We start from the raw sequence: 23,296 nt of genomic DNA, 5'->3' as shown, positions 1-23,296 counted from the left end.
TGAGTTTTAGTTCTACGTTCCCTCTTCCTGTTGGGTTGTTTCACCGGCTCTATCCAAGCTTGAACTCCCTTTCAACAACCCTCTCATGTAACACCGATTTGGCACACAATCAGGAAACGTGAACAAAACAAAGTTATAAAAATAAAACTCAGGGCCAAAGTATTTCAATTTACAACTCAATCTCACAAATCAATGATCAGAGTCTCTCCCGTTCATCACCAGTCTTTTCGTTCAGTCCGTTATCAGTCCAAAAGAAATTCAAGGTGTCTCTGTGAAACCTGTCAGTTCTGTCCTACCACAATCCCACCGTCAGGGTCAGTGTCACCTGGGTGGGTGAGGTTTGCAGCGCCATTTTCCACTCCGACTCTCTCTCTCCTGTGGGTGGCTCGCCATCTTTTCTCCACAGCGTCAGGTGTGTTTGCACACCAGTGATCCCGCCTACAAAACCTGGCCAAATCCTCGTTCACAACGCAATCAACAAAATCCAGAATCATGGACAGCAGTTGAGTCCAGTGTCTTCTCAAAAAATGAAGGAACCAAGGAGAAGACCTCAAAAGAGTCTGCTTTGTTTACTCTTTCCTCTCTCATTCTCGAGTCGTCCGTCTGCTGTCTGTAGCGTGCTGCTCTTGCTCTCGTTATTCTCCCTCTCTACTGCAGGGGCCGCTGTAGTCACCTGACCGGCACTTATTAAAGGAGCAGTAACACAACTAATGATACGTCTCTCATCTAGGTTACACGTTTGATCAACTTCCTGTCCTGATGACATCACGACTGCAGGTGAACAGTTAGCATTGCTCTGTTTGATGAAGCTGCGTTCAGGGAATGAGGAAGTTTCCCTTTGTGTCACTGCTTCTCTACTAATCTGATCTCTGATCAGTTCACCAAGAAGAGTCTGGGGTCAGGGGCTTGATGAGTAGAGCTGTTTAGTCAGGAGGAGGCTGCTCTGATTGGTTCCTGACACTGAAACAAGGCCTTCATATATTTATGATGACATCAAAGGCACAGATTAAAGCCTCTTGTATCAAACAAGAATATAGTGGAATATATTGGAAACTACTGCAGTACATTAAATGTTATTTGTCATGAATAAAAATCAAAAACATTCTGGCAGTCATTGACCAGGTTTGTGTAGAATTACTTGCATACTAATTGATACCTCAGTGTTGAGGATCCCTTGCATCATAAATCTGGCCCATGGGGAGTGGGCCTGCTCCTTCAAAGTAGTGACTCCCCCAAACACCAGTTCAGAGCCACACAGTGCTGCTCTGACCTCTTTCAGATCAGGGAGTCTAGATTTCAGTGCGGCCATGGCAGCCTCTCAGCTCCTGAACTTCACAGGTTCATCACTGATCCAGACACAGAGGGTGCCCGGGTCCAGGACTTTGGTCTTGATATTTCTGACATGAAGCACATTGAAATCTTAACAGTTCCCCAGCTGGACGTATGAAGGGACATTTTTAATGGACAAGAGTTCTGTGAGTTCTGGCTGCAGACCTGAACGTGCTGGGTGTTCCAAATGCTGAGTGAAGGCCTTCAATAAGGGAGAGCTGGGAGGGAGAAGGGACACTGTGTGTTGAGACAGACTAAAGGTAGAGGACGGCTGCAAGCTGGTGTGGAGGCTGTTGTATCAAGCACCTTGAAATCAGAGGTCTGCAGGTTTGCAGTGGTGAATCCTTCATGGAACTTTAGTGGTCAACACCTCTGCTTCAAATGGACCCTGGTGTCTCTGCCCAGTGTCCCTTCTGCCAAGAGCCTGAAACCATCTAACACTGATATTTGGACTGTCCCAGACTCAGGGGTTTGTTTGGTTGGTAGGATTTTATCTCTGCATGATGCAATGGGATCTGGGCTCAGACTGCTTTTATTTTAGTGAAGGTCCAAAGGAGAACAATGGGCAGAAACCTGGCAAATGTTCAAGTTTGTTGTGGGAGAAGCCCAAGTTGTCCATTGACAAAAGAAGAACAAACAAATGGAGAAGGTTTGGATAAAGAGCTGCTGCCGATGTTTGTGTCCACGGTGAAGCCAGAATCAGGCTAGATTTTAGTTCTGATTCACCAGTGAACAATGTGGAAGAGTTTTTGGCTCAGTGGGGCTCACAGACGCTCTGAGAACCTCAGTGTTCTGTGGGTTCTCACTGCGTCTGTTTCAAGATGGGTTCTTGTGTCATGTTGACCTCCATCTTTTCCTGTTGCAATAAAAAGATGGTTTCAATTCAAAATTCTCTCCACGCTCTGTAAAATCAACTTGTCCTGACAAACAGTTTTGTTTGGTGTAGTTTAGTCCAATCAGGGACGCCTGCTAGCAGGAGGACCAGGAAAATCTGGATCTTGTGTTTGGCTTCAGTGAAACCAAACCAGATGAACCAACAGGTGTTCATTCTGGTGGTTTTTCAAACTTTCCAAAGCTGCTTTTATTTTGGCTGTTGAAACTTAGGAACGGTGAGTTCTCTCTTCTTTTTATCTTTAGTTCTGAAACCGTCTGTTGTCACGGTCCAGCAGCGATGCCTCTCGGTTGCTATGGTTACTGAGCTCAGAGAGAAATGAGAGACTGAAGACGAGTTTCCTCCAAAAGTCTCCTCAGCAGAGTCGTGTGAGGACGAGCAGCAGAAGTCTCAGCCTCCTGTCCCTTTTAGAGCTGATCAGTCTCTCTCTGCAGGGTCCAGTCGTCCCTCCCTGCTGCTGCTGCTGGTTTTTCTTGAAGTTCATTGAAAATCCAAGCAGAAGCACAGTTGATGTGAGTGACATCATCAGAGAGAAGCTGCTAATCTGATGAAGGACCACAATCAGGTTGAAGAATTGGTGATGAAGATCACAACGTCATCAGCAGAAAATCTGAATCCTAGTTCTTCTAGTTCTAGTTCTTCTCATCAAGCCTGTGTGTGTGTGTGTGTGTGAGTGTGTGTGTGTGTGTGTGTGAGTGTGTGTGTGTGTGTGTGTGTGTGTGTGTGTGTGTGTCAGCAGCTCCCAGCTGCAGCAGTCAGTTCAGTTTCACTTCAGTGTGACTGAGGGAGGTTTTTGTACGATGGTTTTTCACAGTGTGAACACCCCCTGACTGTTGATGCTGTGAAGACTCTGACAGTGATAAACGGCTGCATCTTCAGCCTGAACTCCACTGATGGTCAGAGTGAAGCCAGAGTTTGATCCACTGCCTGAAGAACGACCTGGAGTCCCTGATGCTCTCGAGGTGGCCCAGTAAATGAGAGGTTTAGGAGGTTCTCCTTCTCTCTGCTGGTACCAGGATAAACGGTTCCCACTATAAACATCCTGACTGGTTGAACATGGGAGGGAGACGGAGGCTCCTGGAGCAGATCTCACTGCTGCAGGCTGAGTCACGGTGACCTGACCTCTGGACTCTGAGGAGACACACACACAACCATCAAGCAGCTTCATCTCAGAGGACCCATGTTGTCTATCTGTTCAAGGACTCAATCTGCTACAAGTCCATTCTACCAGCAGCTGAATCAGGGAGATTGGAATGTGTGGGGTTTCTTTGTTCTTCATCTTCATGACTGAACAGAGAAGCTTTAGTTGATGGCAGATTTCAAAGTGGAGCTGCTGCCAAAGGGGCTTTCCTCCATTGTCAGGGTCCTAGTTGTTTCAGTTGTTCAACTCAAACTTTCCATTCAAGACAGCTTGAACTCTAAACTGAGTTCAATTGACTTCATCATTTATCAAGAATGTAGCTTTTCCTCATCATCATGTCATTTGAAGAGCACCTGATATTTTAACTGTGTATTTGTCAGTACTCTTACATTCTTATCATCATTGACTGGAGTTTAGTTCAAGACCAGTGTGTCAGGAATGAATCTGAATGTCCAACAACGACCTGTGGAACTACAAATGTGAGTGTGAAGGTCATCAACACATGAAACCATCAACCTGAGCTCATTCAGAAGAGTTGAAGTGAGTTGAAGTCAGGTTGTGACTGATCTGAACACAGCTGCACAACAACCAAGGGGGACTTCAGTCCTCTGTTACGTTGGAGTCACTATCATGCAGTTGTCACATTCCTAGCTAGTTTGACCTCCCTCTCATCCATGCTGGACAGCAGCTTTCTCTCTCTCTCTCTCTCTCTCTCTCTCTCTCTCTCTCTCTCTCTCTCTCTCTCTCTCTCTCCATTCATTGTCACTGTCAGCTCATCTCCTCAGAGCGATGCTGAACTGGACTCTAAATATTTCCTCTAATCCAGTCTGACAGAGACATTTTCAGTTCCTCCACCATGACGAGTGCTCCTGCGAAGAGTTTCACTTCCTCTCCAGCTGAGGGAGGTTTTTGTATGATGTTGAATCACTGTGTGAACGGGGAGCTGTAACTCTGCTGACAGTAATAAACTCCTGCATCTTCAGTCTGGACTCCACTGATGGTCAGAGTGAAGTCAGTCCCAGATCCTGATCCACTGAACCGGTCTGAAATGCCACTCTGACGGCTTGTAGCAGAATAGATCAGCAGTTTAGGAGCTTCTCCATCTTTCTGGAGGTACCAGTGGAGGTAAGCACTCACACTTGAACCTGTTGTACATCTGATAGAGACAGACTGTCCTGGAGCAACCAAGTGAGACTCAGGAGACTGAGTCAGGAGGATTTGTCCTGACGACCCTGGAGACAAAGAGAAGAAGAGTTACAGAGACATAACCATCAAGCAGCTTCATCTCAGAGGACCCATGTTGATGGAGGACAGCAGCTGGACCCTCTAGACTTTACCTGTCAAGCAGCAGCAGAGCAGCGTCCAGACGAGGGCGGAGGTCAACGCCATGTTTCTGATGAGCAGATTTCTGTGGCTTCTGTTGTGGTGACGGACAGCTGTCAGTCATCCAGGGTTCAAGTCTCAGGACTATAAAGTGTCCCGGAGCACTGGAGCATGGTGCTGCTGATGCAAAGTGTCTCTCTATGGAAATGTTCAGAGGGACTCAGCAGAGACGTGGACACTCTGATGCTGCTGCTGCATCCATCAATCAATCAATCACCTGATCAGAGTATTGATCAGGATGTGTCAGAGCTCCTTTTTAGCTGCTCTGACCTTCATGTGATGAGTACGGAGCCCTGGAGAGGCCAGAGAGACAGAAAACACATGTTGGAGCCAGATGTTGCACCAAAAAGGGGATTCATTCGATTTTTTTGATTTTTTTAATGACCACGTTAATTTGTGGTCATCAAATAGAACCGGTTCCAAGTTCTGTATCAGAGGGAACAGGTCTCCTGGCCATGGATTGATGAACTGAGGGAACTTGTTCAAGTCTCTCTTTGGCCGCTCTGGGGCTCCGTAGCTTCCATGACTTCTCTTCATTTTCAGGTCTAATCTCTTGATTCATGAACATCTAGAATATGGAAGCAGACTTGTTGACCTGCTGCTGTGCTGGCAGGGTTCAAAGCAGCTCAGACGTTTGACTGCTGGCTTCTGACTCAAGTGGGTGTGTGTTTCCCAGTCAGAGAGTCGTGTCTCTACAGTCAGAGGTTTTTGTACGGCGCCTCAATGAGTTTGTGTCACTGTGGTTGACGTTCGGTGGAGGAACCAGACTGGATGTTGGACGTAAGTTTCTGCTCAAACTCTGAGGAAAATGTTGTCCAGTTTGGTTGTAAATTCCATCGGGGAACATTTGCAGCAGAGTTTTTGTGTGTTTTGAACAGTTTGTGTGTTGATGTGTTGAGTTCTCCTGCTTTAACGTGGAGAACAACTCCAAGAAGGTTTCTGTTCAAATTCCTGTCAGACTGAAATTGAACTCCTTGAAGTGTAGAAATGATCCAATGGGTTTCCCTTCAGTTTGAAGTGTTTGATGAGTGAGGACTGAAGTCCACATCAAGAAGAACGGACGCTTCCATTTGAAAATGGCCCAGTTTTACATGGTGAATTGAACAGATTTCATTTCATTTCAATGTAATTTTCTAATTTGCCGTTTGCTTGTCACTCATTTGCAGTGTTTGATGAGTGCAGGTTGAAAATCCCCTGTAGAATCATTGGTGCTGGTTGCTTCACTCTGCTTGGAGACTGTCAGCCTCAGTGAGGTGAACCCCTCTGTTCAAGGACTCAATCTGCTACAAGTCCATTCTACCAGCAGCTGAATCAGGGAGATTGGAATGTGTGGGGTTTCTTTGTTCTTCACCTTCATGACTGAACAGAGAAGCTTTAGTTGATGGCAGTTTTCAAAGTGGAGCTGCTGCCAAAGGGGCTTTCCTCCATTGTCAGGGTCCTGCTTCTATTTGGGCGGTGAGGACTCTTTCTGAGCCGCTTCTAGAAGGGAAGTGAAACAATGTGTGAGTGAGTGACTGCTGGAGCAGAGAAACATCTGACAGAAACTCCATCAAGAGGAAATCTGCTCTCACAGTCCTGGTGTCCAAACAGCAGGGTTTGATTGACAGCTGCCCCGTCCTCTAATCTGAGCGGTGTCTTCTAGGTGATGTCCCTCCCTCCCTGACGGTGCTGCCCCCCTCCAGCCAGGAGCTGCAGCAGGGGAGGGTCACGCTGGTGTGTCTGGCCAACAAGGGCTTCCCTTCAGACTGGAGTCTGGCCTGGAAGGTGGACGGCAGCAGCAGCAGCGGCGGCGGGGAGGAGAGCAGGAGCCCCGGGGTGCTGGAGAAGGACGGCCTCTACAGCTGGAGCAGCACCCTGAGGCTCCCCGCAGACCAGTGGAGGAAGGTGGGCTCGGTGAGCTGTGAGGCCACCCAGGGCTCCCAGACTCCAGTGTCAGAGGTGCTGAGGAGAGACCAGTGTTCCCAGTCCTGACCTGACTCACTGGGACTCTGAACTCTGCAACAGTTTTCCTCTGTAAACGTTGCCATCAGAATGTTTGCTGCTCCATTTTGATTGTTGCTCTCCAGCTTCAGCTCAATAAAAACCTCTTCATCACATCAGTCCCATGTGGAGCTGCGTTGTTCCAACAACACTGAGCTCTCAGCTCATAGCAGTTCTACAATAAAGGTTCCAACACAACGTTCCATTGATCCATGAACAAAGCAGGCAGTGAGACCATGATGATGTCACATCTGTCCACTGTCCAGATGTCAGAGCTGAAAATGATAGGATGCCATGTTCCCTTCAACAACAGTCCAGCAGAAAGCCACCATGAAGACCTGAGGAGAAGCAAGGCAGCTCACCACAGTCAGGAACTCCCAGTCACCTTAACAAGGTTTCTGTCCACTCACGTTCAACCAGACCAGCAGATCACCTGCATCCCCACTGCCTCACCACCAGAGGGCAGTAGACTATCAAATCTAGAGGTTCGGTCCATTGTGTCACGATGACATCAAAGACAAAATTCTGAAATCAAAGAGTAAAAAACTTCTGGGTTCAAAGAATTCTGAAGTCAAGTTTTGGAAGTCGACCATGAACATGAACCTCTTAGTCTGAACTTTAAACTGGTAGCTGTGGTTTGACTGGTTTGTTGTTTAAGTTACCAGGTTTGTAAATACTTTCCCATTCAGGGCGTTGAATTTCAGGGGAATCCATGAACCAAGTCATATCCAAATAAGGGCATTTCTGGTTCCTTGAAGCTGCCTTCGATGCTCAGCCACAGGTAAATCCCTCCTCCTAGTAACAGGACAAAGTAAACATTGTCCCCATGGTAACAGCCTCTCCTCACTGGTCACTACACAGTAGGAACATTCCTAAAACATGGCTGCAGCTGATTTATGCTCATTGTTCACGGGGAAAGGAAAGTTTGTTTGAAGGTGAAAAGAACATTTAGATTATTTTTGATGGTAAAACCAGATTTTACCAGGAGTTTCTCCATTAAAACAGAAATGTTTGAGTTTCAGCTGATTTGACTTCCTCAACAACATTGGATTCCATTCTTCTTTCACTCACAAACCAAAAGCTTGAGACCAAATGAGGGCTGGACTGTAAACTGACTGGTCTCTGGCTCGCGCTAAGGAAGTTAGCATGTTTGTGTTCACCACCCCTTCCTAATAAGATGTTTGGAGTGTGCAGTCAACGCTGGTCTGACCTGTTCAGATTAGCCACACCCTCATTGGGACTCAGTAAAGTGAGACAGGAAGGTTCCACTTCTAATGGAACATTTGAACGTTTGGAAGGAAGCAAGACAGCAAACTGGCTTGCAGTGTGGTTCTGGTTCCAGTGACGTGTTCCTGGTCCTCCACCATCAATCCTCTCTAGTTCAGCTCCAACCCACCACAGAGCTCCAGGCTCCTGGAAGACTTCTCTACTTTCCTCTGAACCTCCAGCTGAAACCCAGTTTGCAGTGCTGTTTGTTCCATGCAACTTACTTGACACAAACATCAGCAACACTGCACTGTCATGTCAAAGGTTGGTTTCTATTTAATCACTGAGCAAACGGAGAGCAAACCAAACCCTCCAGGACGCTGCCTCCCAAAAACAATTCCCTATGAATCATTCCATGACCTGGAAAACCACATCTGTCATGAACAGACTGGAATGTCCTGTGAGCAAAGAGTTCTGTGGAGGAAGGAGCAGACGAGGCTTCCAAGACAGACGACGGAACACAAACATGCAGTCCACCCAGGCAACATGGACTCTGAGCAGTTGGTGCAGGGCTGCCACGTTTCATTCACTAGCAAACATTCTATGATACCCAGCAGACTACAAACTACTGGGGTGTCACCATTGACTCTACTTGAAACAACTGGACTCACATCCAGTTTGAAGGTTTCTGACTTGGATCAACTTCATATTTTTATGTAACGGCCTCAAGAAATGGAAAATGTAGAACGTTCATGTCATTACATGTTGTTCTCCATTGGGTCACTAGGGGGCAGCACCTACCTGCAACTCCTGTGAGCCCTCAGTCTCACCTCATTTTCAGGCTCCAACTAAAATGAAGCTTCAACTCTTCTGAATCCTCTCCACCTGTCAGATCTGTTTGAAACTTCCAGGTTTGATCAACATCCCAGTCTGAACACATCTACAGGTCAGTAGTGACCACAGCGTCACCTACTGGCAACAGGAAATGACAGATTTGACACTGAGATGTCCTCATGTAGCCTGTTCATGGTGCCCTGCTCAGATGTGGTCAGACCCACCCTGAGAGTTTGGGGAGAACCCTTGAAGCCTGGGACTTCAGGTCAAACGCTGAGACCACGGCATGATGGAGAGTTCTGATGATTCATCAGCACAATCAAACTCTGATAACTCCTCCCTCCCTGGTTGATCTGAGTCAAAGTTCCCATGTCTGACCAACTTCCTGTCCTGATGACATCACTACTGCAGGTGAACAGTTAGCATTGCTCTGTTTGATGAAGCTGCATTCAGGGAATGAGGAAGTTTCCCTTTGTGTCACTGCTTCTCTACTAATCTGATCTCTGACCAGTTCACCAAGAAGAGTCTGGGGTCAGGGGCTTGATGAGTAGAGCTGCTTAGTCAGGAGGAGGCTGCTCTGATTGGTTCCTGACACTGAAACAAGACCTTCATATATTTATGATGACATCACCAATAGGAGCCTTCAGTCTGTCAGGGGGTAGAATTCAGTCAGCACCAATGACATCAGAGTCAGAGTTCAGACATCAAAGACAGACATTAAAGCCTCTCCTATAAAACAAGTAAATAGTGGAATATTTTGGAAATGACTGCAATACAGTATATAAATATTCTAGTTCCATACATGGGAACCTGGTTCTTCTGCTCTTTAACATCCTCCAATAGGAATGGACCGTCTATGACAAAGTATCAATAAATCTATCAAGGAGGAAGAAGAATTCTGATCAAAGAACTGAAGTCAATCTGGAGATCAGTTGATCTCTGGAAGGAGGAGGAGGAGGCATCCTGTGCTTTTATCTCTCTGTTCATGTTTCCTGCTGTGTGTGTGTGTGTGTGTGTGTGTGTGTGTGTGTGTGTGTGTGTGTGTGTGTGTGTGTGTGTGTGTGTGTGTGTGTGTGTGTGTCCCAGCTGCAGCAGTCAGTTCAGGTTCCTTCAGTGTGACTGAGGGAGGTTTCTGTCCGATGGTTTCTCCCAGTGTGAACACAGCCTGACTGCTGATGCTGTGCCGACTCTGACAGTGGTTCAGTTTTTCTCAGTGGCTTTGTTGCTGCTCTCAGATCAGAATGAAAGTTCTCTCAACTCTGAGTTCAGCCTCCACAACATGGAGTCACTTGTTTCTCCTTCCTTTGATCAAATAGCGAACGCTTTTGGACGAGGAGGGAGGAAACCACGGCGTTTCACTGCTTTACATTTAGAATCTCACGCCAAGCCGGAGAAGCAGGTCCTGAATCAGTCACGTGGTCACTGCCGGCTGAAGAGGCTTTGGACGTCACCACATACGTCATCAATACGCGCTTCACAAAACGAGACGAAGACGCGGGACGTTTCAAACAACAAGGAAAGAAGGAGAAGTCCGTGAACCCCCGGCCTCGGTCTTTGTCTCCTGAAGGCTGAGTGGCGCCGGTAGAACCTCAACATGTGCGCCGCGCAGCTGCTGCGGGTGTCGGTCCAGGAGCGGATCCTCGCCGCCGCTGAAGACTTCCTGCTGCAGCTGGGAGAAGGAGACTCAGCGGCTGGAGTCCCGGTGCTGAGAGCGCTGCTCACCGAGCGGCTGGCGGCGGCCGTGGAGCAGATCGTGGCTCTGCTGGAGGAAACCGTGGCGGAGTACGAGCGGGAGAACCGCCGGCAGAGGTTGCTGCTCGATGCCGTGCTGAAGCTCCGAGTCAGGCTGGACAGAGCAGGTGAGTCCCGCAGGGACCTGCTGGGCCCCGAATTCAGCCAGGAAGTGGAGCTGCAGGGGCCCTCAGAGAGCATTTTAGGGGATTTTAGGTGTAAAAAGCCATTTCCGGGTTGTGTGTGAACGTCTGAAAGGTAAAATGTAAAAATTCAAAGGTCAAAATCAAAGGGTAAACTAGTTTTTCTGTGGATTGTTGTCCAGCCTTCTTTTGTAGTTTTTACCCTGTCCTGTTCAGCAGCAGCATCCATGTTCCTGGTGCCTTGTTGGACTGAAGCAGTTCTACTCTGCCGAGGAGGAACCTGATAAACTCCTCCTATCACCTTCTGTGTTGAACTTTATTAGGAATGTGTTGGTTCATTGATGAAGCTACCGGACTGAGGCTCAGGAGAGGACAGGAAGAGAGAGCAGGGACAGGACAGGGAGGACAAGGGGGGGCAACAATAGGAGAAAAACAAACAAACAAAAACAGTAACAACAATAACAACAGAGATTTATCGAGAGTTCGATCTGAAATTCTACTGGTCACCAAGTGACGAACTATAAAAATAGACCAGAGAGAGAGAGAGAGAGAGTAGAGCCAGCAGGTATTTCTTCTCAGAGTATTACAGTTCTACAACACAGAACAACAGAAGTTATCAGTCCAGAAAAACTCTCACTGACCTGTCTTTGTAGCCAGAGAGGTGTGTATTTTGAGACCAGATGTGTGTGTGTGTGTGTGTGCTATGGTTTGTCTTGAATGCAGTGGGTAGCTGACTGTAGCTGATGTGGGGGACCAGAACATCACACCCCCAGTCCAGGATAGCAGGCAGATCAGGACCAAACCACCAGGGCACCCAGAAACCCCCTGAACACAGGGAGCCCCAGGAACCCCACCCCCCCCAGGCCACAGGCCCAACCCAGGCCCGCGCTGGTGCAGTTAGCAAAAGGGGCAGCAATGGACTCACTCCCCGCCCCAGCTGCCCCCCCATCCCAACATGGGTGCAGGGTGTGTGTTGTGCGTGGGAGTGTAGATGTGATGGTGTGGATGACTAGAATGTAGTTAAAATTCAGGGAGGCACCCGGGGCGTGGGAGCGCCGCCGGTTGCTTGTTTGTGTGCCATTTATTCTTTTTTATATATAAATATTAATATTAATATTGGCCCAGACTAAGTATTTCCTGTGTAGGTGTTTTTTGTGTTGTGTTATTTTTTGATGGGTCCATGAGGATCATGAAGTGAAAGAAACAAAGACCTGACGCATCAGTGGATCTCAGGAATCCTCATTCCAGGGCTGGAACCTGAGGTGTGAGTCACTGTCAGTGGTCAATGTTAAGAACACTCCCATTGACAGGCATCAGAAGCATGTTACCATTGGACTGAACCAAGACAAGACCAAGCTGAGGGGACATTCACACTGTGTTGCTAACTCCTGCTAACTGAGTCGTGTGTGACAGGCTGGCCCAGCATGCTGTGCATGTTGGTGTCCTTGTGTCGTTCTTCTGTAGGCTGCTACGGTGCTACCTTGTTAAAAGATGATCCTGTAGACTGGAAATTATATCAGCCCATTAAAAACAACCTTTTTTTCTCCACTGCCCGGTTGGCCTGGGCTGGACCGGCCATTAGGGAATCATTCCACTTCTCCCAGTGGCCAGCACCTCCCTGGCTGTGAGTGTAGGTGGGCTGACAAGTTTAGCATCGGTACAGGTTCCCTCTGGTTCTAGGGACTGAACTCTCATTCTCCTACAGGGTCTCATTCTAGAAATGAACATTCTGACTAGCAGATGTGATCATGAATGGACAAAACCATTCAGCAGAGGGGACCTATGACCTTTGACCTGGGTGACACAACGTTGATCCAAGCATCTGAAGCCAGCGTTTCTGTTCCCAGTTTGCTGACTGGTCCTCAGTAGCAGGACGTCTCTTTTCATTGAGTTGATTTCTGTTTCTGTCTGTTGCTCCACTGTTTCAGAGTCAAATGAAGAGATTTCTGATGTTGCTGTTTGTGTCCTGCAGATGTGGAGCAGCTGCTGGTGATTAAAGAAGAGGTTCCCCCTGAGCTGCAGGACCCAGAGCCCCCCCACATTAAAGAGGAGTGGGAGGAGCTCTGGACCAGTGAGGAGGGAGGGCAGCTTCAAGGGCAGGAGGAGGCTGATATCACCACGTTCCCCTTCACTCTGGTCCCTGTGAAGAGTGAAGGGGACGAAGAGAAACCTCAGTTCCCACAGCTTCATCAGAGTCTAACTGAGGAGAACTTGAAAGAAGAGTCTCTGAGCAGCAGCCCAGTTCATCCTCTGAAAACAGAAGCTGATGGAGAAGAGAGTGGAGGACCAGAACCAGAACCAGCCAGCAAGGTAGATCCAGATCCACTTGTACAACCCCAGACTGAAGACCAGATGTCAGACTCTTCTGAAGCTGAGACTGAAGTCAGTGAGGATGATTGGGTCAGACCTGATAACACGGCCACCTCTGAGCACAAGGAACCCTTTGGCTCAAGGAGGAATTTGCTTCAGAAACTGAGCCCAGGACAGGAAGTGACTCATTGCAGCTCAAAAGAGCAAAAATTAAAGACTGAAAGAGAATCAGAGATCATCAGGAACGTGAACTTTGGTCCTTCTGAATCTGAGACAGAAGTCAGTGAGGATGAGTGTCCCTTTAGGTGCTCAACATGCAGTAAAGGTTTTAGTAATAGAAGGCTTTTGGATAAACACATGAGAACACACACTGGGGAGAAACCATCCCCATGCTCAATTTGTGGTAGAGGATTCTCAAAGGGATATTTGAAAACACACATGAGAACACATACTGGAGAGAAACCGTTTCCCTGCTCAGTTTGTGGCTCAAGATTTTTAGAAAAGGGACATCTGAAAAGACACATGAGATCACACACTGGAGAGAAACCATTCCCCTGCTCAGTTTGTGGCGCAAGATTTTCAGTAAAGGGTTGTCTTAACAGACACATGAGAATGCATACTGGAGAGAAACCATTCCCCTGCTCAGTTTGTGGCAAAAGATTCTCAGATCAGGGACATCTGAAAAGACACATGAGAAAACACACTGGGGAAAAACCGTTTCCCTGCTTAGTTTGTGACAAAATATTCTCACAACAGGGACATCTGAAAAGACACATGAGAAAGCACACTGGGGAGAAACCATTCCCCTGCTCAGTTTGTGGCAAAAGATTCTCAGTTAAGGGATGTTTGAAAACACACATGAGAACACACACTGGGGAGAAACCATTCCCCTGCTCAGTTTGTGGCAAAAGATTGTCAGACAAAGGAAATCTGAAAAATCACATGAGAACACACACTGGGGAGAAACCATTCCCCTGCTCAGTTTGTGCTAAAAGATTCTCGGTAAAGGGACATCTGAAAACACACATGAGAACGCACACTGGGGAAAAACCATTCCCCTGCTCAGTTTGTGGCAAAAGATTCTCAGTAAAGGGACATCTGAAAACACACATGAGAACGCACACTGGGGAGAAACCATTTGTCAAAATATCGCACTGAAGCCTTGAAAAAAAGAGTGGGAAACGCAGGTTGAAAGCCAAATAATGAATGTATTCTCTGATAACTCCTCCCTGCCTGGTTGATCTGAGTCAAAGTTCCCATGTTTGATCAACTTCCTGTCTTGAAGACTTCACTACTGCAGGTGAACAGTTAGCATTGCTCTGTTTGATGAAGCTGCGTTCAGGGAATGAGGAAGTTTCCCTTTGTGCCAATGCTTTTCTACTAATTTGATCCTCTAACCCAGGGGTCGACAACCGTGGCTCCGGAGCCGCATGTGGCTTTTTCATCCTTAAGTTGCAGCTCTGCGTGGCTTGGGAAAATAAATTTTAAGTGTCCGATTGAAGTGTATGTTATTTGTCTCAAAAACGTGTATCATGTCTTCTTATTAAGTCAAAGTTTTTAACTTCTTTCTTCAGACCTTGTGCAATTTCGGTGATCAGCATTTGCCTTCTTGAGAGACGTTTGACAGCACTCGACGTGTCAGCAGGCAGCCGGCATGTGCGGAAAGCCCAGCGACACCTAAACTGCGCAATATCTGAACAAAGTATTTTCTACTACAACTACAATTCTACTACAATTTCATTTAGCAGACGCTTTTGTCCAAAGCGACGTACAACACAAGCAAGAATTTAGACCTATTTTCTTTGTGTTTGTTCATTTGTTTAATTGTAGTTGTAAATTGTAAGATTATTGTGATCTCGAAATATTAAAATAAAATTATATATACGGTAATTTCTGGACTATCAGCCGCTACTTTTTCCCCCTGCTTTGAACGCTGCGGCTTATACAACGGTGCGGCTGGTAGGCTGGTTATATTTTAAACAGATGTTACTGCACCTTTAGGCCTACTGCTATGTTACAGGCACTTTTAAAAAACACTTAATTCATAGGGCTGCAATGATTAGTCGACGTTGTTGACAAAAATTTGATAATTGAAATAGTCGACAGTGAAGTCCATTGTCGCCAGACGCGTTTTTCCAACAGAGTGAGGCTTCTCACCTGATTATAATCTCTGCTGAGAGTCGCTCATGCGCAGTAGCGTCTCTGTCTCTGAGCGGTAACATACAGAAATGGCGGCGTCAACATCAGGTACGTGTACCAAACTTCTAAAGTTTGGTGGTATTTCAGCCTGGATACGGCGAATAAAAAGACTACTTGGAAAGGTTGCAAAGCAGACCTTGGTGTCATGGCAGCACCTCGGCGATGCAGGAACATTTAAAGAGAAAGCACGTGGGGCAGTTGAACGGAACGGAGTCTGACTCGCCTCGGTGAGATTCAAGGAACATTCAAGCCAATATGGTTTTTATGACACACATGGTACATTTTAGAAGCGTATTTTCGCTATAAAAGTGTTTACTTGATTTTAATTTATTATTTATTTGCCTGACAGAGGTTTATTTATTTATGGATCTATGTCTCTGCTGACCGAGCACTGGGCCTAATTGGTTTTAGACAGGACGTTTTTATTTAATTTTTGTACGAACCTGCAGTGTTCAATAAAAGATGTATTTTTCATTGTACCATCTTTCTTGTTTATTATCATTGCCTCATAATTAAATCAACTTCATGCTAAATTTAAGAAAAAATTAATAAATATCCGATTAGTCAACTAATCGTTTCAATAGTCGGTGACTAGTGGACTATTAAAATAGTCGTTAGTTGCAGCCCTGTTAATTAAGGGTAGCCTCGTCCAGCGCTGTAAGCTTCGTTTATGGTCCGTTCGCTGAGAGAGCACCGTTTATTTCTCCTCAGTAAACACGTTTCAAATGCTGTGAAAGTTTGTGTGTCTGAAACGCGATGTGTCGTGTGATACAGGACAGTTTACACAGCACGGTTCATGTTCCGTACTGTTGTTATAAGTGATGCATGTATGCAACTTGTTGTTTGTAAGAAAGGTTAACAAATCGGAAGCTTCCCCAAACAGCCGTCTCTTTCCTGACAATCCCCTCTGTGCATAAACCCTTACATGTGGTCATTAAACATTAAAACACCTGCGGCTTAGAGTCCATTGCGGCTTCTATATATACACATTTGTTTTTACCTAAATTTCACTGGTCTTCTAGAATCATCTGAACAAACCCTCCTCAACACAGTGAAGCCTTCGTCTGACAGGAGGAGTTTCTTTTCCCAGTGATTCCACTGGTAAAGTGAAAAGCTTCGTTCATCAGACTGGTCTGATAGGATCAACTACTGGTTGCTCTGGAGTGGAAACAGCAACCCGTCAGGAAACGTTAGTTTTCAGCTTCTATCATTTATTTGACAGGAAATGTTGATGACACACTGGGATTTTTGTTCTCCTGCTGTCACTGTCAAGTGCCAGTTCAGATGGACTTGATGTTACAGAAAATCCAGCACGGTGGTGCAGTGGTCAGCACTGTCTCCTCACAGCAAGAAGGTTCCAGGGTTCAAGTCCCAGCTCCAGCACAGGATCTTTCTGTGTGAGTCTGCATGTTCTCCCTGTTCCTGTGTGGGTTCTCTCTGGTACTCCAGCTTCCTCCCGCAGTCCAAAGACATCAAGAGGGGACGAGGCTGATTGATACTCTAAATTGACTGTAGGTGTGACTGTGAGTGTGAATGGTTGTCTGTCTCTATGTGTTGGCCCTGTGATGGACTGGTGACCTGTCCAGGGTGAACCCCGCCCCTCGACCAATGTCAGCTGTGATAGGCTCCACCCCCCCTATGAACCTTAACAGATAATCAGTGGAGAAATGGAAATTTAGCTGCTATGTTGAATCAGAAAAACCTTTTCAAGTCTACTTTTGCTTCAGTCAGAAAGTGGACTGTTGTTAACTCTCACAATGGTTGGTGATTGTGGAGGAAGACAAAATCCTTATGAACCTCTTTTTAACAGACACACATTTCTAAAGACACTGGTTCATTTTATTTTTCTTCTTTTAGCAAAGGATGGTTTCAATCCATCGACCTCTGGGTTCTGGGCCCAGCACGCTTCCTCTGCGCCACTCTGCTCTACCATTGACTGAACAGTCCTTGTTTTAGGACAGCATTATCTGTGTTTGTCTCTGCCCTGCTCTCCTGCTCTCTTTCCCCCCAACCGGTCAAAGCAGAAGGCCGTCCCCACTGATCCTGGATCTGCTCGACGTTCCTGTCTGTTAAAAGGAAGGTTTTCATCACCACTGTTGCAGGATGTGCTGCTGGTGGAGAATTGTTGGGTGTAGATTCATTGAAGCAGTTTGGTGCTGGACCTGCTCTACTAGTAAAGAGTCATGAGAGAACTTTTGTTGTGACTTGACTTGACTTGACTTGACACACACACACACACACACACACACACACACACACACACACACACAATCCTAAACAGGAGAAGTGGAAGAAAATGGATGGATGGATGTTTCCCAATGTGGCTCTGCAGCAGGAGGTCTTGTAGAAACAGGGACTGACCTGACACCAGCTCCCTCTGGAACAATGGTTCATTCATTCATCGGTGCCAGGAGGCCTAAAAACACAAAACACCAATTCAATCCAGGACCTTGGAGCCTGAACTGAAACTCCATCACACGGTGGCTCTGCTGGGGCTCCCACAGGTGAGTGAGGCTGAGCTCCAGTCTGCTCTGAGGAGGCAGCAGACATCTGCACCACTCAGAGGTTTGGTTGGTGTCTTTGACAAAATCCCAACAAACTCAAATCCTGTTGAATCAGGAAGTTCTAGTTGAACTCTCATCCACGTCACATGACCAAGAAAACCTCCTCTTTCATTCAGACCAGAACAGACAAACATAGAAACATTGACACGACAGGTGGGCACCGTCAACTTAAAGCACGTTAAAATGGCAAAATATTAGGCCATGCATGCATTTATTATGCAAAATATTTGATACTTTATTGATAATAAGGATTCCAAGAAACTTTCTAAAACCAGGCCACCCTGTGCCGTGTGCTAGCCTATGGAAACAAACAGACCCAGAATCAGATATAGAGGTTCAGGTTCTGGATGGTTCTCGTTGGTTCCTGCAGTAATTGAAGCAGTTAAAGGCATATATATCCAAGTGTGTGTGTGTGTGTGCATGCATATGCACCGTAAATGACCAATTAGTAGCAAAATCGATGTGGACCCCGGGCGTTTAAAAGAGACCAGGCGTTGATTGATACAGGCTTTTATTTTGGCGCTGGCCAGCACTGGGCCACTATTATTATTTTTTTAGCAATAGGTAAACAAGGTATAACAATATACTGTAGTACTTTAAAGAACAGTAGTGCAAATATCAAGATTGTCCAGAGAACACTTTACACAAGAACACTTTATTAGTAAGGAAAGGGGCGTGACAACTTGAGGCCCGTATCCTTCCACTTCCACGACAGTCTCATGAGGCCAAAATAGCAGATCTACACATTCACAACGACGCGTTACCACCTTGTAGATCTTTTTTTTTCTTTTTTTGCATGGAACCGTGAGCTTGAAGATTTGCTGTTTGCGGTGCACTGACATCATGAGACATAAATTATTGGGAAGTTAAAATAAATTGCAAAATCTTACATGAAACCAAGTTAAGATCAAATTAATCTCAAATAACGGCCCCCAGGCGTTTAAACGAACCTGGCGTTTATTTAAGACAGGCGTCTACTTTACAAAATGAGGTTGGACCCTCGGCCATCAAATGAGACCCGGCGGCACTTTGACACCAGGCTGTTAATTGGTCAGTTAGGGTTGATGAAGGTTGATAACATCCACTCCAAATAGTCAAACACAGGGGTGAGGATACAAGCAGAGCCTCTACATGGAAACAAAAGCACTGACAACTTTAAAACTGTACAGCGAGTTAAGAAAAATACTCTCTTTAAACCTTTTTATTAACTGTCCTCATAAACCTGTCTATTAATAAACTTTCTATTCTTCTGTTAACTTTAAGTTCACTGTTCAGTAACTGGATGGATGACAACAACAGAGATGCCTGTTCTGAGTTTAGTCATTTGGAGGTTGATCTCATGGTGGATAAAACTGCAGGCTCACTGCTGCAGAAGCTTGCTTTTTCCTTTGTTTGGTGACGCATTTCCTTTGTTTGGCAGGAGGCAGGGTGAAGGGAAGTAGACCCAAATGAAGAGGAGGGTAAGGAGGGTGAACAAAAGAGGTTTGTTAAAGAGACTGGAGACTGGAGACTGGAGAGACTGGAGACTGGAGACTGGAGAGACTGGAGACTGAAGGCTTGAGAGACTGGAGACTGGAGACTGGAGACTGAAGGCTTGAGACCGGGGAAACCTGGAGGCTTGAGACTAGCGGCTCGTGACTGTGACAACCCTTGACCTAGACTTCGACATCGCAACACAACAGTACAATAATGACCCGACATGGCACAGGGGAAACACAGAGGTTAAATACACGAGAGGCACAGGTGGTGTAATCACCCAGGAGAGACACATTAGGTAACCAAGGGAGGGAGGACAGGAAGACAGGACATGACCACAAAGTAAAACAGGAAACACAAGACAGGGATCGTGACATTATTCTGTTTAAGAGTTGTGAGTTAGTAAGTAATGAGCCACTGGTAATGTGTAGCGCCTCTGAACTGTGTAGTTCAGTAGAAATCGATAACCTGCTTTAACGATGTCAGACCTGTTAGTTTCTGGGCTTCTCCATCAAAGGTCAGGAAGGATGTTCATATGCTGAATTCATAAATGGATGTGGAAGGACAAACCACAGGTGCTAACATGTATTCCAAATGGTCTGGTTGTTAAAGTTGAAAAATGTATCTGGTGGCTTCTGGGTGACAGGTTGATGGTTGTCTCTGCTGGTTCTAGGGACTGGAACCATTTGGCTCCACCCTGACAAGCCACCTCACAAATGGCCAGGAACTCTTTTCAACCTGTGTTTGACCCCAATCTGCATTTCCCTCCCCAGTGAATGTGAAGAGATGTGTAAATACCTGACAGTTTCTCAGAACAACAGAGAACTTAGCCTCTTTTCTGGTCACTGCTCCACTGGACGATCATCTCAACCACTAACACAACCACAACCAACCAACCAACCAACCAACCAACCACAACCACTCAACCACACTAACGACTCCATCACTCCTTCAAAAAGAGGATCATTCAACAACAGAGAACAGCTCTGTGGTAGAATTCCATCACCAGGCAACTAAGCAAGAGGCAGAATCGTCTTCAAATGCATAAGAAGGTCCTCAGTAAAGCCAGAGCCGCCTCAGTAAACACAGAAACTGCAGTTAAACCAGATATTTCTTTAGACCACTTTTATCAAATTAACAAGGGTCTTCTCCCTGTTCCTGCGTGGGTTCTCTGTGGGACTCCAGCTTCTTCCCACAGTCCAACGACATGCAATTGGGGACTAGGCTAAATTAATACTCTAAATTGACTGTAGGTGTGAATGGTTGTCTGTCTCTATGTGTTGGCCCTGCTATGGACTGGCAACCTGTCCAGGGTGAACCCCCCCTCTCGCCTGTAGACGCTGGGATAGGCTCCACCTCCCCACGACCCTTAACAGGAATAAGCGGAAGACAATGGCTGGATGGATGGATGGGCCTTCAACCTGTGTCTCGCTCTTTTGTCTTACTTCAAAGCCATGGCATGGCAAGGTGGTTTCTCCCCAGGAGGGGTTCTCAAGTGTCTTTTAAGACTTGCCTGAACTGAGAATTTTTTGCCACAAACTGAGCAGGGGAATGGTTTCTCCCCGGTGTGCGTTCTCATGTGTGTATTCAGATGTCCCTTAAGTGAGAATCTTTTTCCACACACTGAGCAGGGAAATGGTTTCTCCCCAGTGTGTGTTCTCATGTGTTTTTTCAGACATCCCTTTTCTGAAAACCTTTTGCCACAAACTGAGCAGGGAAACAGTTTGTCCCCTGTGTGTGTTGTCATGTGTCTTTTCAGATGTCCCTTAAATGAGAATCTTTTTCCACACACTGAGCAGGGAAATGGTTTCTCCCCAGTGTGTGTTCTCATGTGTTTTTTCAGCTGTCCCTTTTCTGAAAACCTTTTTCCACAAACTGCGCAGGGAAACGGTTTGTCCCCTGTGTGTGTTCTCATGTGTGTATTCAGATGTCCCTTAAGTGAGAATCTTTTTCCACACACTGAGCAGGAAAATGGTTTCTCTCCAGTGTGTGTTCTCATGTGTGTTTTCAGATAACCCTTTTCTGCAAACCTTTTGCCACAAACTGAACAGGAAAATGGTTTCTCCCCAGTGTGTGTTCTCATGTGTTTATCCAAACTACTTCTGTAACTAAAACCTTTACTGCATGTTGAGCACCTAAAAGGACACTTATCCTCACTGACTTCTGTCTCAGATTCAGAAGGACCAAAGTTCACGTTCCTGATTATTTCTGATTCTCTTCCAGTTTTTACTTTTTCATCTTTTGAACTGCAATGAGTCACTTCCTGTCCTGGGCTCAGTTTCTGAAGCAAATTCCTCTTTGAGCCAAGGGGTTCCTTGTGCTCAGAGGTGGCCGTGTTATCAGGTCTGACCCAATCATCCTCACTGACTTCAGTCTCAGCTTCAGAAGAGTCTGACATCTGGTCATCAGTCTTAGGTTGTACAAGTGTATCTGGATCTACCTTGCTGGCTGGTTCTGGTTCTGGTCCTCCACACTCTTCTCCATCAGCTTCTGTTTTCAGAGGATGAACTGGGCTGCTGCTCAGAGACTCTTCTTTCAAGTTCTCCTCAGTTAGACTCTGATGAAGCTGTGGGAACTGAGGTTTCTGTTCGTTCCCTTCACTCTTCACAGGGACCAGAGTGAAGGGGAACGTGGTGATATCAGCCTCCTGCTGCCCTTGAAGCTGCCCTCCCTCCTCACTGGTCCAGAGCTCCTCCCACTCCTCTTTAATGTGGGGGGGCTCTGGGTCCTGCAGCTCAGGGGGAACCTCTTCTTTAATCACCAGCAGCTGCTCCACATCTGCAGGACACAAACAGCAACATCAGAATCTCTTCATTTGACTCTGAAACAGCGGAGCAACAGACAGAAACAGAAATCAACTCAATGAAAAGAGACGTCCTGCTACTGACGACCAGTCAGCAAACTGGGAACAGAAACGCTGGCTTCAGATGCTTGGATCAACGTTGTGTCACCAAGGTCAAAGGTCATAGGTCCCCTCTGCTGGATGGTTTTGTCCATTCATGATCACATCTGCTAGTCAGAATGTTCATTTCTAGAATGAGACCCTGGAGGAGAATGAGAGTTCAGTCCCTAGAACCAGAGGGAACCTGTACCGATGCTAAACATGTCAGCCCACCTGCACTCACAGCCAGGGAGGTGCTGGCCACTGGGAGAAGTGGAATGATTCCCTAATGGCCGGTCCAGCCCAGGCCAGCCGGTGGGCCTGGGGTCCTCTGTCTGCCCTGTCTTTCTGTCTCTCTGTGGGCTGCCTCAGGGGTTGCTGCTCCTCTACTTTCCTGTGGGTCCTGGCATGGGTTTGGCCTGTGGTTGTTTCCTGGGGGGTGGGGTTCCTGGGGCTCCCTGTGTCCTGGGGGTTTCTGGGTGCCCTGGTGGTTTGGTCCTGACCTGCCTGCTATCCTGGGCTGGGGCGTGTTGTTCTGGTCCCCCACATCAGCTACAGCCAGCTACCCACAGCATCCAAGACAAACCGTATCCACACACACACACACACACACACACACACACACACACACACACACGCAGTGCACAACTGATCCCTAATCACACACTCAGGCATTTATTTTTTAATTATATTAAAATAAATGGTAAACCTGCAGTGGAAATTCTGCAACCAAAGTTTTTCTTTTTTTTCTGTTGTTACTGTTTGTTTGTTTTTCTCCTATTGTTGCCCCCCCCCCCTTGTCCTCCCTGTCCTGTCCCTGCTCTCTCTTCCTGTCCTCTCCTGAGCCTCAGTCCGGTAGCTTCATCAGTGAACCAACACCATTCCTAATAAAGTTCAACACAGATGGTGATAGGAGGAGTTTATCAGGTTCCTCCTTAGCAGAGTAGAACTGCTTCAGTCCAACCAGGCACCAGGAACATGGATGCTGCTGCTGAACAGGACAGGTTAAAAACTACAAAAGAAGGCTGGACAACAATCCACAGAAAAACTAGTTTACCCTTTGATTTTGACCTTTGAATTTTTACATTTTACCTTTCAGACGTTCACACACAACCCGGAAATGGCTTTTTACACCTAAAATCCCCTAAAATGCTCTCTGAGGACCTCTGCAGCTCCACTTCCTGGCTGAATGAGGGGCCCAGCATGTCCCTGCGGGGACTCACCTGC

The 23,296-nt window shown here is 46.5% G+C and overlaps 2 protein-coding genes and 1 gene segment (V, D, J or C); 1 reads left to right on the top strand and 2 right to left on the bottom strand.

Annotated features, from left to right (window-relative positions):
• Positions 1-4,286: 4,286 nt before the first annotated feature.
• Positions 4,287-4,751, bottom strand: LOC147271654 (immunoglobulin kappa variable 1-39-like). The segment is given in 2 exon segments: positions 4,287-4,594; positions 4,700-4,751. Coding segments are annotated over 2 exon segments (360 nt in total).
• Positions 4,752-13,223: 8,472 nt separating this feature from the next.
• On the top strand, positions 13,224-14,439 carry LOC147271653 (uncharacterized). The gene has a single exon (XM_086203338.1). It carries the CDS (start codon positions 13,307-13,309, stop codon positions 14,105-14,107), a length of 801 nt encoding a protein of 266 aa, XP_086059464.1. The 5' UTR covers positions 13,224-13,306; the 3' UTR covers positions 14,108-14,439.
• Positions 14,440-20,588: 6,149 nt separating this feature from the next.
• On the bottom strand, positions 20,589-21,271 carry LOC147271652 (uncharacterized). Its single transcript, XM_086203451.1, has one exon. The coding sequence runs from the start codon at positions 21,269-21,271 to the stop codon at positions 20,630-20,632; it is 642 nt and encodes a 213-aa protein (XP_086059577.1). The 3' UTR covers positions 20,589-20,629.
• Between the last annotated feature and the right edge of the window lie 2,025 nt (positions 21,272-23,296).

The sequence above is a fragment of the Aulostomus chinensis genome, chromosome 1 (assembly GCF_037954235.1).
Source record: "Aulostomus chinensis isolate RoL2024-O1b breed Wild chromosome 1, RoL_Achi_v1.0, whole genome shotgun sequence".
Lineage (NCBI taxonomy): Eukaryota > Metazoa > Chordata > Actinopteri > Syngnathiformes > Aulostomidae > Aulostomus > Aulostomus chinensis.
This window is presented reverse-complemented; position numbering and strand designations above follow the sequence as displayed.

Bases quoted from the DNA above. Each gene is read 5' to 3' on its own strand.
- LOC147271653 (XM_086203338.1), top strand. From the start codon at position 13,307: ATGAGAACACACACTGGGGAGAAACCATCCCCATGCTCAATTTGTGGT.
- LOC147271652 (XM_086203451.1), bottom strand. From the start codon at position 21,271: ATGAGAACACACACTGGGGAGAAACCATTTTCCTGTTCAGTTTGTGGC.